General features: G+C 46.1%; 1 protein-coding gene across 5 annotated transcripts in view; it reads right to left on the bottom strand.

Moving 5' to 3' along the window:
- Window positions 1–17,168, bottom strand: part of CAMK1D (calcium/calmodulin dependent protein kinase ID) — a 490,514-nt gene that overhangs the window by 36,809 nt on the left and 436,537 nt on the right. For all 5 annotated transcript variants that reach the window (XM_008002265.3, XM_008002267.3, XM_008002270.3 and 2 more), the window contains one exon: window positions 9,105–9,180. In XM_008002265.3, coding sequence (XP_008000456.1) covers window positions 9,105–9,180 — 76 coding nt within the window. The remainder of the gene's footprint in view (window positions 1–9,104; window positions 9,181–17,168) is intronic.

The raw sequence follows: 17,168 nt of genomic DNA, 5'->3' as shown, positions 1-17,168 counted from the left end.
TGCAAACTGAGAAGGAGTAAGCAGATTAGGAAAAGATTTAGGGGAAAAAGGAAAGGGAATACTGGAGAGGAAAAAGGAAACCCATTCCTTAGAAACTTTATGCACGACAGAAATTGAACACTGGCGGGGAGGAGGGGAGGGAGAACAAAATACATCTCCAAGCATGACTAGCGAGCAGCAAAATCCACGTTTTGATTCCTGCATTAGCCAAATGGACACCACCTCAACAAAGCCCAGGGCATTTGTGCAGAGCACCAAGCCTCCTCCTAAAGGGCAAAACACATCTGCAGGAAGTTGGGGAAAAACCACTTTCAGCGCAGCTCATGCTAACAGTGAAACTGAGTGCACACCGGGGACAAAGCAGATGAGTTAGTTCTCATGAGGGGTGGATTTCACACCAAAGCACGAGGAGTGCAGACATCCAACCAATCTGGAGGCGATTAGCACCAAGTGCTAACCAATGATGCGGAACCCATGGAGGATTTCCAAGTTTGATTTCTGCAGTTTGACTTTGCTTACTTGGTGGTTAGGCTCTTCCTTCCTCCCTTCCTCCCTCCCTGGCTTCCTTCCTTCTCTCCTTCTTTATCTCCCTCTTTCCCTCCCCGGCTCCCAGTTTGGATGGGTAAGCAGTTATGCATCTGCATAGGCTGACAATGGCACCTGGGCAATGTCTCGCTCCCTCCATCCCACTGGCTGAGGCCTTGCACTGCACCTTCGGCGTGTCCTCTTCGCTGACTCCTCACAATGAACTTCTGAGATGGACTAGAAAACAAGCCCTTGGAACATGGACGGCAAGGAGACCAGAAGCGGGAAGGTGGCACCGTGCACCACATTACATGGTGTTGCGTTGAGTCATGGGCTTCTGATCAACTCTTTCAAGGATCCTCCCACCTGTGTCCTCCAGGGTTTCCCTGACTTGCTGGTGTGCAGTGGAATCCCTCCCCTCCTGGCCTCCATCCCTACTCTCTTTATCATGAATGGGGCCTGAACCCACCTGCTTGCTATGGTGCCACCCACCGTGGAGCTGGGCATTTGCCCCTGTCCTGCTGAGTGCTGCTGCTGTGCAGCTCCAACACGTACTTAAAACCATAATAAAGAGCCCCTGATTCTTCCGTGTGCACAGTGTCCTGCTAGGGGAATGAAAAAATCCTGATAATTCAGAGATTATATTTTCCCCATCCCCAAGTTTGAGATATTAAAATTTCAAAGCTCAATCAACTCCTTCAAACTCTATTTTAAACACTATGTTTCTAATTGAATGGCACCTCTTTTCTCATACACAAATAGCACTTTTTATTTTCAGATAACTGGGTCTTGAGAGGATAGAACCATCAATCTCTCTAGGCAGATACTCAAGACAGAGCCCTTCCCTCTCTCCTGGCAGATTCTCACCCATCTTTCCAAACCCAGGTCGCTGTCACCTGTCCTGGGAAGGCTTCCTCAGGCAGAGCAGAGTCCCGGCTCTGTTCTAGGAGCTGCCCACCAACTCCCTCCCATTTCAGACAGCTGGAAGACTAGACTGTAATTTATCTGTTTACTGTCTGTCACCTCCAGCAGACAGTAAGTGCCTCCAAGGCCAGGCCGGTGATAAATCCATCTCCGCATCCTCATCAACCTGCCTGACACATTTTAGGCTCGATAAATGTGAGTTAAGTGAATGGATGTCAATCTCCTGCCTTCCATTCTTCAGGCTAAATACCCCAGAGCATTTAGCTGCTATGTAAATGACGGCTTCTAGGAGATGGGGCTAAGAGGAAAACAAGAGAGCACAGGAAGTAAAATGTTTCTCCATCTGGCGTGAAGCCAGGCCATTCAGGGCACAAAAGTGATGGCTGTGAGTCACGACCTTCCAACCTCTCGCTCTGTGGTGCCCTCTCTACCTCACGGCTTCTGAAGGCAAAACCACAGAAGTTGGTGCATTCCACACAGCCTGAGGTCACTGGCAGGGAGCTGCTCTCCTTACCATCTAAAAGACCGATTCCCCTCAACTGCACTGCTTGTGAAGTTTCCCCCATCACTGTTGTGTGCCTCCTGCACCTGCTCTTTGACGCCAGAGTATTTTGAGGGGTTAGAGGTAGAGTAAACCAACTGTCACAGACAATGACTCAAGTCCCTTGCCTCAGCTTAACAAAGCTGAAATATGGCCCAACTTCTGTCTCCAACTAAAGCTGCAGGGAGTCACAACCCACAGGTGGCATTTAGCCATATCCAGGATGTACCCAGCAGAGAACATGATGGGGAGACGAGGTCCTTTCTGAAAACCCTTGAAAGCAGCCAAACCGAAATGCAATCCATGAACTAAAATCGATCAGCTGGGAATCATAACAAACAATCAATGCCTACTGAAATCAAACAACAATGCAGAAGTGATCATGGGAAAGGGTGGGTGGCCGGTGGCTGGTCTTTAAAGCAGAAGAAAGGCGGGGGTCATAAGAACTGGTCAGTAGGGGCTCGGCATGGTGGCTCATACCTGTAATGCCAGCACTTTGGGAGGATTACTTGAGGCCAGGAGTTCAAGACTAGCCTGGGCAACATAGTGAGACCCTGTCTCTATGTTTTGTTTTGTTTTTAATTAGCTGGGCATAATGGCACACTCCTATGGTCCCAGCTTCTCGGAGGCTGAGGTGGGGAGATGACTTGAACCCAGGAGGTCAAGGCTGCAGTGAGCTATGATTGCGCCACTGCACTCCAGCCTGGGTGACAAAGTAAGACCCTGTCTCTAAAAAAAAAAAAAACAAAAACAAAAAAACAAAAAACAAGAACTGGTCAGCTGTGCTCACCAGCCAATAGAAAGAGCTGCTCAGTGGAATCATCCTTCTGTGGAGAAGGTGGCCTGGAGACCAGCACAGGCTTCATGAACATATCTAAGGCCACCCGCCTCCACTGCTCTGATACCCTGTTCCAAAAGAAAGAAAATTTCTGCTTTTCATTTGATTTCTCATGGAGCGTTTCCTATAGGGGAGAGAACATGTTTGTTTGTTGACACGCATATCCAATTACCTTTTGAAGCACAAACTGCATTACGATTTAGTCAATGGACAGTCCAGTCTTTTTTTTTTTTTTTTCCTGAGTCTAGTTACTGTGAATCAATTCACAAAGATGTCTGAACAAGATGAAAAAACAGATCAAACTGAGTTTCCAAATTTCTAAAGCCCAAATCCAGACCATGGGCCCACAGTGGCCGGAATGAGGCACCGTGCCCCACCTCACAAAGCTCATGAATATAACCAGGTGACTGTTGCCCGCTGGCCACGTCAGTGAACAGCCCCTATTAAAGTCAGCACTCCTCATACTGATAGGAGTAACAGCCATCACGACCCCCCAGGGCTTGGGGCTGGGGCTCGGTGACCACGCTGCATTCTCTTCGGGGGATGCTTGGGCTCAAGTTCTCCTTGGAACATATGTATTCCATCAAGATCAGCTGTCAATTGCTCAAAGGCATGGGAACTGCGTTGGCGAGGATCATCTTTTGTTTCAGAACACGGATATAAGCATGCAGACGAGGCCTTCCCTGTTCCATTCTTCCAAAGCTAATTCAGCTGCATGTACAGGCAAATTGACATTTATGTGAGCAAATTTTAAAAAGTGAGCAATGTGGAGGCCCACTAAAGAAAGCGGGGTACCATCAAGGTTTTGCCTAGAGTTTCTTCTAGGCAGAGATGTCTGAGGTCTCCCCACCCATGGCCAAGTTCAGCCCACCTGTCCAGCCTGCTCCTGTGCCTCTGAAATGCCTGTTCCAATTTGGGAGTGGGAATCTCTTTAGGATCCTTCTCCACTGTTAGCCCACATTCATGGTGTCTCCTCACAATACACAGCATCCTTGAACATAATTTAGGCAAGTGATCATTAAATAATCATTAAAAAAAATGAGTATTCTTCAAGTTCTGAGAAGAAAGGCGGGCTATATGTTATCACAAAATCAAGATTGACCTGTGAGATGCTGAGGTTCATCTTGACTGAGGAAATTTGTGCCTTGGACCTTATGCTATCTTGGCTGAGCCAAGCCTGTCACACTGGACACAACACACTTATCACAAAGCCCAACCCACACCATCCTCAGTCCTTCCCAGCAACATAAGCTATTTGAGCAAAGATGTTTTTTGCAAGTCCTAATCCCCAAAGCAAGATTCCTGGCAGGATAAGAACCCATCACATGAGTTTTTAAAAATGAGTGTCCTTGGTAGGAAAAAATATTTCTCCTTCCAAATGATGAATAGTAGATAAATGGAGACCAAAAGAGGGCCAATTTATCAAGTGCACACACCAGCAAAAGGAGGAATGTTTACATGGCGTGCAAGAGGAGAAAACTTGGTGCCGTGGCCTGTCACGGCCACTTTGGCTGCAGTCTGATATCTCAGCGTGACAGGTTTATCAAACAAAAATAAGAGTGCTATGCTCCAAAACACTGCAGGGGCTGACCTCTTTTCCATTACAGCAGCTGGGAAGAATGAGGTGCTCCGTGCCTTCCCCGGGGGAGGCGGCCTCCCTGGCATGCTGCCTGTTGGTCATGGACCGCTCAGTGGCCTGGTGGGTAAGTCTTTAGATGGGAATGGGAGACCAGGCATGGAGGACCCACGGGAAGGAGAAAGAGTCTGAGAATGAGACACACGAGTTCTGATGTCTAACGCTGCTTAAATCCAGTGCCTATCTCTGACATCGACACAAACTCAGGCTACAGAACGGTCAGAGGATAGCTTCATGAGCCCTCACGCAGGCCGCAGCACTTTGCTCTGGTCCTTGCCTCCCTCCCCATCCTGTCTGATGCTCTTATCTCTCTGCTTATCCAACCTTCTAGACCCACCTTGATGGTGCTTTTCCTTGTCCTCAGTGACCACTGCATTCTGTGACCTACCATAGCTGTGCATGGGCCTCCCTGTACATCAGACCCTCAGCCACAAACTTATCATTCTTAGTGTCAACAACCAGCATTTATTAATTGCCTTCTCTATTCCAGGCACCGTGCAAAGGGTAAAACATGGAAAGATGATACAGACTCGATGCCTCTCAACAGAGTACCAACCATCTGTATGGTGAGAAAAGATGAATTTGTAAGGAGATTAATCTACTGATAATAAAGTTGAGGCTGGTGGTTCTCCAAGTACAGCTGTCTTATGTACTCAATCATACCCAGGATTTGACGTATCACCCATAGGAGTCTGAACATCTTACAGAATACAACTGAGATGCCAAGAGTCCATTCATTCTCTGCTTGGGACTCACAGAGCTCTGGAAGGCACCTGGAAAAACAGAAGCCCAGGCTGCCATCTTGAAATCTGACACAGTCATGAAATTGATCTGGGACTAGTCTCTGGGGCAAAGCTCGCGTGACCAGGAAACCATCAAGTGGAAACTTACCAAATTTATACTCAAAGAAATATGGCATGTGTTTGCTTAATACTACACTTGAACCCTGGCAAATATTGCAATGTATATGGAAATCATAAGGGTTTGGGTGCACCACTTGTCAAATCATACTCAGAAGTATGTGCCAGTATCTCTATCCCAGACCTTTCCTGAACACTACACGTGCATACACTACTCAGTGGGTATCTCCCAAGGTTCTCAAGCTTAACGTATCCAAAACCAAACTATTGATCTCACCCACCCTCCCAAATCGGCTCCTCTTCCATGCCTCTCTCTTTTTTCTTAACCATCAACACAGTTATTTAAGCCAACTCCTTGGATTGAGACTTAAAGACTCCCTCTCCTTCATCCTCCACACCCAAAATAAATCTGAGATCACTCCACCACTCTCTCCATCATCACTGCCTCCCCAGGAGAAGCACCTCTCACCATTCCTCTGCCCAGAGCTTCCCACTCAATCTCCACCTTCCCCATTTTCCTTCCAATGCTTTCTTCAGAGTGGCTGGAATAATACTTGAATGTGAATCAGACTGGATCACAACACTGCTCAAAACCCTTCCCAATGCCCTTGGGTTAAAATCCAAACTTTTACCCAGTCTCTCTTTGTTCTGGCACTAGGTTACTTCTTGCATGTCACCTTCTGATGTCCTGTCTTGATACTATCTTTAGCCATGCTAGCCCTCTTTCCAACGTCATCCTACCTATGGTCCATGGCAGACGTGGTTAGTTGCCTAGAAGAATGCTGCTTTCACTCAAGGCTGCTCCCCACTGTCAACTGCTACACTTGGCCAACAATCATGATCCTGTTTTCTTTGCCAGTGACTGGTTTAGGAAAGATACCAGAGAGCTTGCTCTTCTGTACTTTCTCTACAGCATGTGAGGCCACAGCAAGAAGGTGGCTGTCTGCAAGTCAGAAAAAGAGTCCTCACCAGGAAATGAATTGGTTGATACCTTGATCTTGGACTTCCAGCCTCCAGACTGTGAGAAATAAATATCCGTTGTTTAAACCACATGGCATATTGTTGTAGCAGCCTGATCTGACTAAGACATCATTGCTTAGTTTTAAATTGCGTATCCCAGTCATTCTAAGAAACATCTGCCAATATCTGTCAATATGTGCCTTCCCAGAGCTGTACCAATGCCCCACCCCCACGGCTGTGACTTCAGGGAAATAATTATACAAACAAACTCAAAAGGAGTCCACAGACATTCATGCAGACCAACTCATGGTTCAACGTTCAGATAGACATAAAGGAACAAATAACCAGAAGGTCAGAAAAAGGGCTACTTTCCCCAGCCCCAGGGAAGGTTTCTCTAGATGACTGATACTAGCTTCAGTTCTTTGCCAGAAGAATGGCCTAGCATTTATTTCCTTAAGCCTTCCATAGTCAAGCCGGGTGAGGCAGGACCTCTGATAAGATTTCTAACTGAGGACTTAGAGAGCCAGGGTGAGTAACACGGGGCTCCTGTCCAGTGTCTGCTTACCAGGACAATGACCACATCCCCCGAGAAAATGGTATGCAAAATTGTGTGTGTGTGCACATGCATGTGCATGTGTGTGGGTGCATGTGTGTGTGTGCATGTGTGGGCACGTGTGTGTGTTGTGTGTCTGTGCATGCGTTGTGTGTGTGTTGTGTGTGCGTGTTGTGTGCATGTGCTGTGTGCGTGTGTGTGCATGTGTGTTTGTTGTGTGCATGTTTTGTGCATGTGCTGTGTGTGTGTTGTGTGTGCATGTGTGTGTATGCATGTGCATGTGTGTGCATACATGCATGTGTGTTGTGTGTACGTGTGTGGTGTGTGTTATGCATGTGCGCATTGTGTGTATATGGTGTGTGTGCATGTGTGGTGTGTGTTTTGTGTGTGTATGTGTGTTGTGTGTGCATGTGTGGTGTGTGTTGCATGCACGTGTGTGTGGTGTGTGCGCACATGTGTGTTGTATGTTGTGTGTGTGCATGTGTACGTGTGTGCATGTGTGTTTTGTGTGCGCATGTGTTGTGTGTGTGTTGTGTGTGTGGTGTGTGCATGTGTGTGCATGCACATGTGATTTTATTAGGGGATAGGATCCACAACTTTCATTAGATGCTCAAAAGGGTGTAAAACACACCTCAAAAGGATAAAACTGCAAAAGGTGATCAATGTCCTTTGAAAGGGAAAGCATTCTGTAAGTGCAATATCTTAGTTTTAAAGCTCAGATGAATCAATCCTTTGCCAATTTCCATAAAGGAAAGTCCTTTAGGCCAAGTATATCACAATGGATGAAATTCTCCTGTGATAATGGCAAGAATCTACAGGCACTGTTACCTAAACTCACACTGAACTACAAACGCAGCCCACTTGAATGCTGGAGAAAGGCCATCTGCTGCTCAGACACTGCACCACAGCCAATGTGGTGGCGGAGGGATGTTTCCAGCATTCCTGGAGGAGAAGAGGATGCCACACACTGCCAGAACTTTCTCCAATCACCATCCCCTGCAGTCTCTCATTGTGTGCAGGGGGCTCTTTCTGCAAGGAAATGTTCCCTCCTTGGGGATGATGAAATGGGGAAATTCATTTCCTAGCAATTGCAGAAACAAGTTGGCCTAAGCCTACCCTAAAAGTATGTTCCATAATAAGTGTTTGAAAGTATAACTTCTAAAAGAAATTGTAATTTAAAAATAACTTTACAGTAGACTTAAGCAAAGCAAATAAAACAAGTAAGAAACAAAACTGATGATCCTGAAATAACTGCAACAAGCCTATGGCCTAGAATTGCATTTCCTGGGTTATGGAGACAAGACATCTGAGAAGAAATGAAAAATCTAAAGGCTAAATTGAGATTTTCATGGCATTTTTTCATCATGATTTCTTTGGGAGATGTACTATTTCCATAGTGGTTTGTATCCACTAAAAAGCCAAAGTGGCACATGAAAGGAGGCTTAATTAGCTATTAGAAATATGCAGATTGAAACCCCCAATGAGACACCACTTCACACCCATTAGGGGGCTATTACCGAAAAAAAGGAAAATGGCAACCGTTGGTGCAGATGTGGCAAAACTGGAACCCTTGTGTTTGCTGCTGGGAATGTAAATTGCTGGTGCTGCTGCTACAGAAAACTGTATGGTGGTTCCTCAAAAATTCAATGTAGAACTACCACATGGCCCAGCAATTCCACTTCTAGACAGAAACCCCAAAGAAGTGAAAGCAGGGATTCAAACAGGTATTTCTACATCTGTGTTCACAGCAGCATTATTCATGATGCCAAAAGCTGGAAACAACCCAAACGTCTATCAGTGGACCAAGGGGATAAACAAAACCTGGTCTAACCACACAACGGAGTATTACTCAGCTTTTAAAATGAAAGGAAATTCTGACTCATGCTACACTACAGATGGGCCTCGAAGATGTTTTGCTAAGTGAAATACGCCTGATATCAAAGGACAGATACTGTGTGACTCCACTTATATGAGGTCCCCAGAAGAGTCGAGATCATAGAGACAGAAAGTAGTGCAGAAGTTCCCAGGGGCTAGGGGAGAAGGGAAAAGGAGTTTTTATGTCAGGGGTGCAGTTTCAGTTTGGGGTGATGGAAAAGTTCTGGAAGCGAACAGCAATGTTGTTCGTGCAACACTGTGAATGGACTTAATGCCACTGAACTGTACCCTTAAACTGTACCCTTAAAAATGGTAAATTCTGTTTCATGTATATTTCACCAAACAAAAAATGGCCAGTAGAGGAAGAACCCAAGGCAGCAGGCGGTACTTACAAGATATAGGCAATCACCCCGATGGACCAGCAGTCAACAGCTTTGCTGTAAGGTTTCTGGGCGAGGACTTCAGGAGCTGCGGAAAGACAAAGAAAAGACACAGCCTGACAATTTACATGCCTCAGACTGAAGACAGTTTTTGGGGGTCTGCTATTTGGCCTGAACTTTCAGTGAGTATAAAAACTGAATAGAGATACATGATCCATTTTATTTGCTCTTTTTTTTTTTTTTTTTTTTTTTTTTTTTTTTTTTTTTGAGACGGAGTCTGGCTCTGTCACCCAGGCTGGAGTGCAGTGGCCGGATCTCTGCTCACCGCAAGCTCCTCCTCCCGGGTTTACGCCATTCTCCTGCCTCAGCCTCCGTATTTGCTCTTTGTTTGTTTGTTTGTTTGTTTGTTTGTTTTTAAAGGAAGGAAGATAAGGTCTTGCTCTGTTGCCCGGGCTGGGGTACAGTGGCACAATCATGGCTCCATGCAGACTTGACCTCCTTCCTGGGCTCAAGCAAATCTCCCATCTCAGCCTCCTAAGTAGTTGGGACCACAGGTGCATGCCACCATGTCCGGCTAATTTTTTTCTTTTAAGAGATGAAGTCTCGTGATATTTCCTAGCCTGGTCTTGAACTCCTGGCCTCAAGCAATCCTCCCACATCAGCCTCCTGAAATGCTGGGATTACAGGAATGAGTCTCTGCACTCAACAGAAGAAATATGAAGACACTACAGTATCTAAAGAATGTAAATAAAAACATAATGAGGAGGTGTGAGTATGTGTGTGTGTGTGTGAAGCGAGATTACTGATGGAATTCAGTCAGTCAACAAACACATAATACACGGCTATTTTATGGCAATGCTGTACTAAGCACTGTAACTCAGATCAGCCTGATGTAAAAAGAAATACTCATTTTGGGGTCTGGAGTCTGTGACGTCACCGCAAGTCACCTCAAGGCAACATTTCTGGCCTCTGTGTAGGGCCTTGCTGGGTGCTGTGGGGTTGCAAAGGTGAAGCCCCTCCCTGGGCCTTCCTGGAGCTAACAGTGCCATGGAGCTCAGAGTTGAGGCCAACCCTCTGAAAATCCTGCTTCAGGCCTGCTCCTCATTCCTTCTCCTGGGTTTGGGGAGGGTGTCAGCATGCTCACTGCATTCTCCCATCTCATCTGTGAAACAGGAAAACTGCAATTCAACCTTGCATTCTTGGTTCTAAAGCACTCTTCATCAAGAGTTATCCATGCTGGGGGCTTGGACTCGCTCTGTACTGATCCTAACTCCCTGTTCCTGGCCTTGGGGCTTGTTCTATACTGATCCTGACTCCCTGTTCCTGGCCTTGGGGCTTGTTCTATACTGATCCTGACTCCCTGTTCTTGGCCTTGGGGCTTGTTCTATACTGATCCTGACTCCCTGTTCCTGGCCTTGGAGCTTGTTCTATACTGATCCTGACTCCCTGTTCCTGGCCTTGGGGCTTGTTCTATACTGATCCTGACTCCCTGTTCTTGGCCTTGGGGCTTGTTCTATACTGATCCTGACTCCCTGTTCCTGGCCTTGGGGCTTGTTCTATACTGATCCTGACTCCCCGTTCCTGGCCTATGGCCATCGCCCAGCATTGGCTACCCACCCATTCTGGCAACCAGCCGCATCTGGCATAGCTGGCACTCAGTATATGTTAGTGCAAAAAGTAGATAAATACAAGAAGAGGCAGTGAATCTGAGTAAAATATCCTTTGCCCCCAAACACATCTGATGGCAGTGTCTTTAGCATAGACTTTCCTGAAAATTTTTAAGGATAGAGAAAAATAGCTAGAGCTGAGAAGGTGCCTGTTAGATGCTGAGTTAGGTCTTCTTTTATGATGTATTAACTCACTCACCCCAACAATCCTTGATGGGAAGTGCTAGTAGCATGATCACTATTATTCCCAAATTACAGGGGAGGACACAGAGGTATGAGAGGTCAGGTAAGTTAGTCAATGTTACCCAGTGGGAATGTGGCGTCTACACGAACTTCCTTTCAGAAAAGACTTCACTTATATTAAGGGACTGCCGTGAACTGGGTCTTGGGTGAGTAATTCATAAACGTTTTCTACTGCACTCCTTTGAACTCTGGCAACTATCATGATGGGCACCTGACAGGTCAGAAAAATGAGCCTCAGAGAAATTAAGTAACTTGTCCCACATCACACAGCTAGATCAGAAAGAGCTGAGATTTGAAACCAGCTCAATCTGATCCTTGTTCCAGCTCTTTTCACCCAAGCATACTGTTTGCTAAGGGAGAGCATCTTCAGTTGAGGTTTACATGGGTGTCCAATCTTTTCGTTTCCCTGGGCCACAATGGAAGAAGAAGTGTCTTGGGCCACACATAAAATACACTAATACTAATAATAGCTTATGAGCTAAAAAACAAACATTGCCAAAAAATCTCATAATGTTTTAAGAAGATTTACAAATTTGTGTTGGGTCGCATTCAAAGCTGTCCTCTGGGGGTTGGACACACTTGGAGAGGAAAAGTTCTTTTGTAGAAAAATGAACTGGGAAATCCTCTCTTTCATCCTATTGACAATAAACATATTCCTGAGCAAGAATAGGAAGGCAGACAAACCACTGCCGAGTGCCTCTGCTTATGGCAGTGCGGGATGCGCTCCACAGATAATCCTCCACACTGGCTTTAGTCTCCAACTCCCCCAGACTTCCTATCAGATTTTTATTTTTTCAAAACAAGAGCAAAATAAATAAATCTGCACATCCTTTCTTCACTCTGTTCACCCTCAACGCGGCAGCAAAATGAGAGACAGAACTACAGAGGGAACTCACACCTGGGAGGGGCTGCCCTCGGATGGCTGGGCGATAGCGGACTCTGCCGTGACTGCTAAGAGCATATTTCTCAAGACTCTTGTCTTATGGGAACTGACAAAAGGGTGCCATTTACCACAGTTAATGTCTTCCTGATGTAGGAGGCATGTTCTCCCCAAGCTGGCACTCTGGTCCCAATGGCCAAACGAGCACAGATGATGGGAGAAGCAACAACATCTGCAAGGACCCTCCAGGGCTGGCCTCGCGGCCTGATGGAAAGTGTCCCTGAGGCAGAGAAGGCTCTAGAGCAACGGTGGGCCAGCTTCCCCTCCTGCAGAGCTGACAGCGTGTGTCGGGAGGGCAGAGCCAAGCTGGGGGTGGAGGCACTGGGTTCCAGATCACAAGAATCTGCAAACCTCTTCAGCGAGATGGCGCAGCAGCCTGGCCTGGCCACTCCACAGAACCAGATGTCAAACAGCACAGAGGTGCTGGGAGCTCAGGGCAAACTTCAGGGTACAACCTCACGCCCCGTGCCAGGTGCCCAGAGTTGGAGGCTGCACTGAGCTATGATCACGCCATTGCACTCCAGTCTGGGCAACAGAGTGAGGCCCCATCTCTAAAATAAATACATAAACGAAAATAAAAGGTTTCTGCTTTGGATAACAGCGTGGTTGTTATGGGGGAAAAGTTTTAAATTATTAACAAGTAAATGTCAGGATGACAATATTGGGGATGGAGATTTACATATTTGTGTCAAGAATTTGAACAAGAATGTACATTTCTTGTTCTCTTTGGTGTTGTGTCTTATCTGTGTCACATCAACCAACAAAACACATTATTATTATTATTTTTTTGAGATGGAGTCTCACTCTGCCATCCAGGCTGGAGTGCAGTGACGTGATCTCAGCTCACTGCAACCTCTACCTCCCGGGTTCAAGCCATTCTCCTGCCTCAGCCTCCCAAGTAGCTGGGATTACGGGCATGTACCACCACACCCAGCTAATTTTTGTATTTTTAGTAGAGACGGGGGTTTCTCCATGTTGGTCAGGGTGGTCTTGAACTCCTGACCTGGTGATCCACCCGCCTTGACCTCCCAAAGTGCTGGGATTACAGGAGTGAGCCACCGCACCAACCAGAGATGGGTAAACTATTTGTCTTCTGGTGACCTTAATTGTGCTTGGAAACAAACACAGGGGGTAAAGAAAGAAGCCCAAAGCAACAGATATATGAGAAAGGAGCACAGACAAGGAAGCTGTGGTGCCTCCAACAGCTGCTTACACAGCCTCTGAGCAAAGACCCGGCCGATGCCCTAGCCAAGGAAGACAGCAAGAATATGAGGCCACAGCTACCGCGGAGCAGGCTTCCCGCCTAGGAATTGCGGACACTGTGTTCTTGTGAGTGCCCTTTGCTCACAGTTCTCCAGCATCGTGGATGGTGGGAGGCAGGATTCTTTAAAAGAACAACCTCCTCCTCGTCTTCATCATCTGTCAGAATGAGGAACATACTGGCCATGATCCATTGTTCAGAAAAAGAAAGAATAAAGAACATGGTTTTTTTCTAGAAATCCACACATCAAGGGAAACTGGCACAGGACACATTTCACCCTCAATCTGGCAAATCTGTCAACATACTGGGCCGTTGTGCAAGGCATGTACAGGCTGGGAAAGCAAGGGGCTAATTTTTATGCTTGGAGGTTCCTTGAGATGTTCAGATTCTTCTTCTTCTTCTTCTTTTTTTCTTTGAGAAGGAATCTCATTCTGTCACCCAGGCTGGAGTGCAATGGCACGATCTCAACTCACTGCAACCTCTGCCTCCCAGGTCCCAGCAATTCTCCTGCCTCAGTCTCCTGAGCAGCTGGGATTACAGATGTGTGCTACCACGCCTGACTACTTTTTGTATTTTTAGTAGAGAAGGGGTTTTGTCATGTTGGTCAAGCTGGTCTCTAACTCCTGACCTCAGGTGATCCATCTGCCTTGGCCTCCCAAAGTGCTGGGATTACAGACGTGAGCCACCGTGCCCGGCCGAGATGTTTAGATTCTTGAAGCCACAGACTAACTACACTTAAAACATTTTTAGAACACGAGACTCTGCTTAAATGGTAAAGTTTATGACATAAAGCATTTGGTTAAGAAAAGATTCCTGGGTCACATGTAGTGGCTCATGTCTATAATCCAGCATTTTGGGAGGCTAAGGCAGGAGGATCACTTGAACCCAGAGTTGGAGGCTGCAGTGAGCTATGACTGCACCATTGCACTCCAGCCTGGGTAACAGAGTGAGATCCTGTCTCTAAAATAAATAAATAAATAAATAAATAAATAAATAAATAAATAAATAAGATTTCTGCTTTGGATAACACCAAGGTTGTTATGGGGGAAAAGTTCTAAATTATAAACAAGTCAATATCAGGATGACAAAACTGGTGATGGAAATGTACATATTTGTGTCAAGAATTTGAACAAGAATGTACATTTTTTGCACTTTTTGGTGTTGTGTCTTATCTGTGTTATATCGACCAACAAAATACAAATTTTTTTAGCCAATGAGAGGTGGGTAAATTATTTGTCTTCTGGTGACCATCTTAATTGTGCTTGGAAACAAACACAGGGGGTGAAGATAGAAGTGTCATGTCACCCAGCAAACAAGACAAAGCAAATTGATTCGTAAATAACATTTCCACCAACATGAAATATTTTTAAAAAATTGCAAAATGGCATACACACCCATAGCCTAAATTCTAATTTCACTTGTGATTGCTGGAATCAAGGGTCCTTTGAAACATTGTTTGAAAAAGCCCACCAAGATCACTTCAAATAGCTATTTTTCATCTCACAGAAATTCATGGAAAAGATAACATTCTCAGGCAATTTTCAGAACCCTCCTGACAATCTGATACGGTGGCCAAACTGTGGAGATCCAAGAGGACGTTTTCTCTCCTGCTCGCCTCCTGCGATCGGCAGTCGCCTGTACTGTTTCACCAACCTGCTGAATTCACCTGGCCTTTCTGGCATAGCCCCCCACCCACCCATTTTCCTATTTCAGCTGTGGTGAGGCACATAGCCCTGCGAGAGTCCACTTCTCACTCTGATCTTTTCAGACGCCAGTTTTCCTGCCTGAGAATCAGCCGAACCGTCCAGTATTATGTTACCAGACTTAACGCCGCGTGGCAGGAACTCTGTTGTAATTCCAAAAAATCACAGCGTCCAACTTACAAACTTGCAGAAGACCAATGAGCTTCCACACCCAGGAGGTGCTGAGCACAGTCCCTCTGGGGCCTCGGAAAGTGATGAGGGCTCTGAACTATGCAACCACAGTTCCATCTCCTGGCCAATGCTGCCTGGAGATACCTGACAGCTTCGTAGTCAAGGAAAAATAGTATTCTCTTCTAATCATAAGCACCAGAACTCAAGTGTGATGGGGGAACCTCATAATGACTCCTTGCTGCTCCCACGCCTCCTGCAAGAGGGATGCTTTGAGTTCTTGCTTATTTGGAGCTACTGACAAAGACAGGCAGTCACTGAAAGGCTCCATGGCTTGTGTAAGATGGTCCCCAGCCTCCATAAAAAGCAGGAAAGGGCCTATTCTCCTGGCCCAGCCATGACAGAAGGGACATCCTCTCAAATGACAAGGCAAAGTCCCTGGGGGCTCTGTCAGTGGCTGTAGGGAAGCCCACTCCCCGGGAGGTATTGAAAGGGACCTACACAAGCCAGTCGGCAGGTCCAGCCTTCAGGACATCACTTAGGCTTGCCCAAAGCCAGCATTTTGGAGCTGCAGAGAGTGGGGTTAGCGTGGGGGCGGCTGTACTCAGTTGACACACATGGGCACAACGGGTGGGTTCCTAGGTGCATTACCACAATCCTGTAACACAATGGCCTCCTGTGACTCCCTCTGTACCTCCAATGTCCCTTTACAGATGCATAAATCCCACTGTCAAATCAGACTTCACGCTGCTGGAGGGCAGGCCAGAGCTCTCATCTCTGTACGTCCTGATTGGTCGGCACTTGTTGATTCAACTGAACCCAACCTAGTTGCCACACACCATTATTTCCACGGAAAAATGTCTTCCAAATTCCACACAACTGGGCTACAAGTTAACTTTGTTGCCTGAAATATTTTTGGCGACTAGGTACAAGAAAAAATAACACAGGATGGGCGGGGGCAGGGAACAAATGAATTTGGGAATGGAAGCTACTGCCAATTGGCAAGTACCTGTATTAGGTAAAAGCACGAGTAGTTGCCAAATACCTTTCCACGAACACACGATTTCATACAGGACCTTTGAGGAGAAAGGAGGCAGAATTCACCCTAACTCTCAGTGTGTGAATGTGTTTGTACCTCACGTTACTCTCCCTTTAAGACCTTTTCTCTGCCAGGCGCTGTGGCTCACGCCTGTAATCCCAGCACTTTGGGAGGCCGAGGACAGTGAATCACCTGGGGTCAGGAGTTCGAGACCAGCCTGACCAACATGGTGAAATCCCGTCTCTACTAAAAATACAAAAATTAGCTGGATGTGGTGGAGGGCGCCTGTAATTCCAGTTACTCTGGAGGCTGAGGCAAGAGAATCGCTTGAACCTGGGAGGTGGAGGTTGCGGTGAGCCAAGACTGCCATTGCACTCCAGCCTGGGCAACAAGAGTGAAACTCCATCTCAAAAAAAAAAAAAAAACAAAAAACCTTTTCTCCAAGGAAGTTCGGGACTACCTGGTTTCGGGGTAAAGGGTAGAAAGAAATACTTTGTTACATGATCTCTCAGAACCTCCTCCTGGTTAGATCTTGGGTGCTATTAACTCAGCTTTCTTTGCTATTCCTGACAAAAGAGTATCCCATTGGCTTATTAAGTTTACACTAGTAAATAAAAGTTAAGCTCCATGTAAACCACTCAGCCTCACTAGAGTGTCCCAGGAGCCATCAGAGACCTCTGTGGACAGATGTGGTCCTTCGCAGAGACCACGATTAACTCATGCTCTTTATAAAACTAGGTTGAGAATTCAAAATAATTGGATTTACTACTGTGAGATTCACCACCAGCCCACTTATGGAAAATTCCGCTTTGCGGGAAACGTCTTCTATAAACCAAGCTACTTCATATTGATTTAGAGCAAGTATTCCTGGCAAACGGAAAGACTCGAGAGACTTCAAAAAAACAAAAAAAGAGTTTCAGAAACCTTTCATCTTGTTTTTAAAACAATTAAATTGCCCATTTTCCTTACCAAAGAAGAGAGAAGAACAAGGCGTAACCAAGTGGACTGAAAACTAAGACAGCAGCTGTCTTGTGGGTGTGGGGTTCGCGGTAATC

Source organism: Chlorocebus sabaeus, chromosome 9 (assembly GCF_047675955.1).
Source record: "Chlorocebus sabaeus isolate Y175 chromosome 9, mChlSab1.0.hap1, whole genome shotgun sequence".
Lineage (NCBI taxonomy): Eukaryota > Metazoa > Chordata > Mammalia > Primates > Cercopithecidae > Chlorocebus > Chlorocebus sabaeus.
This window is presented reverse-complemented; position numbering and strand designations above follow the sequence as displayed.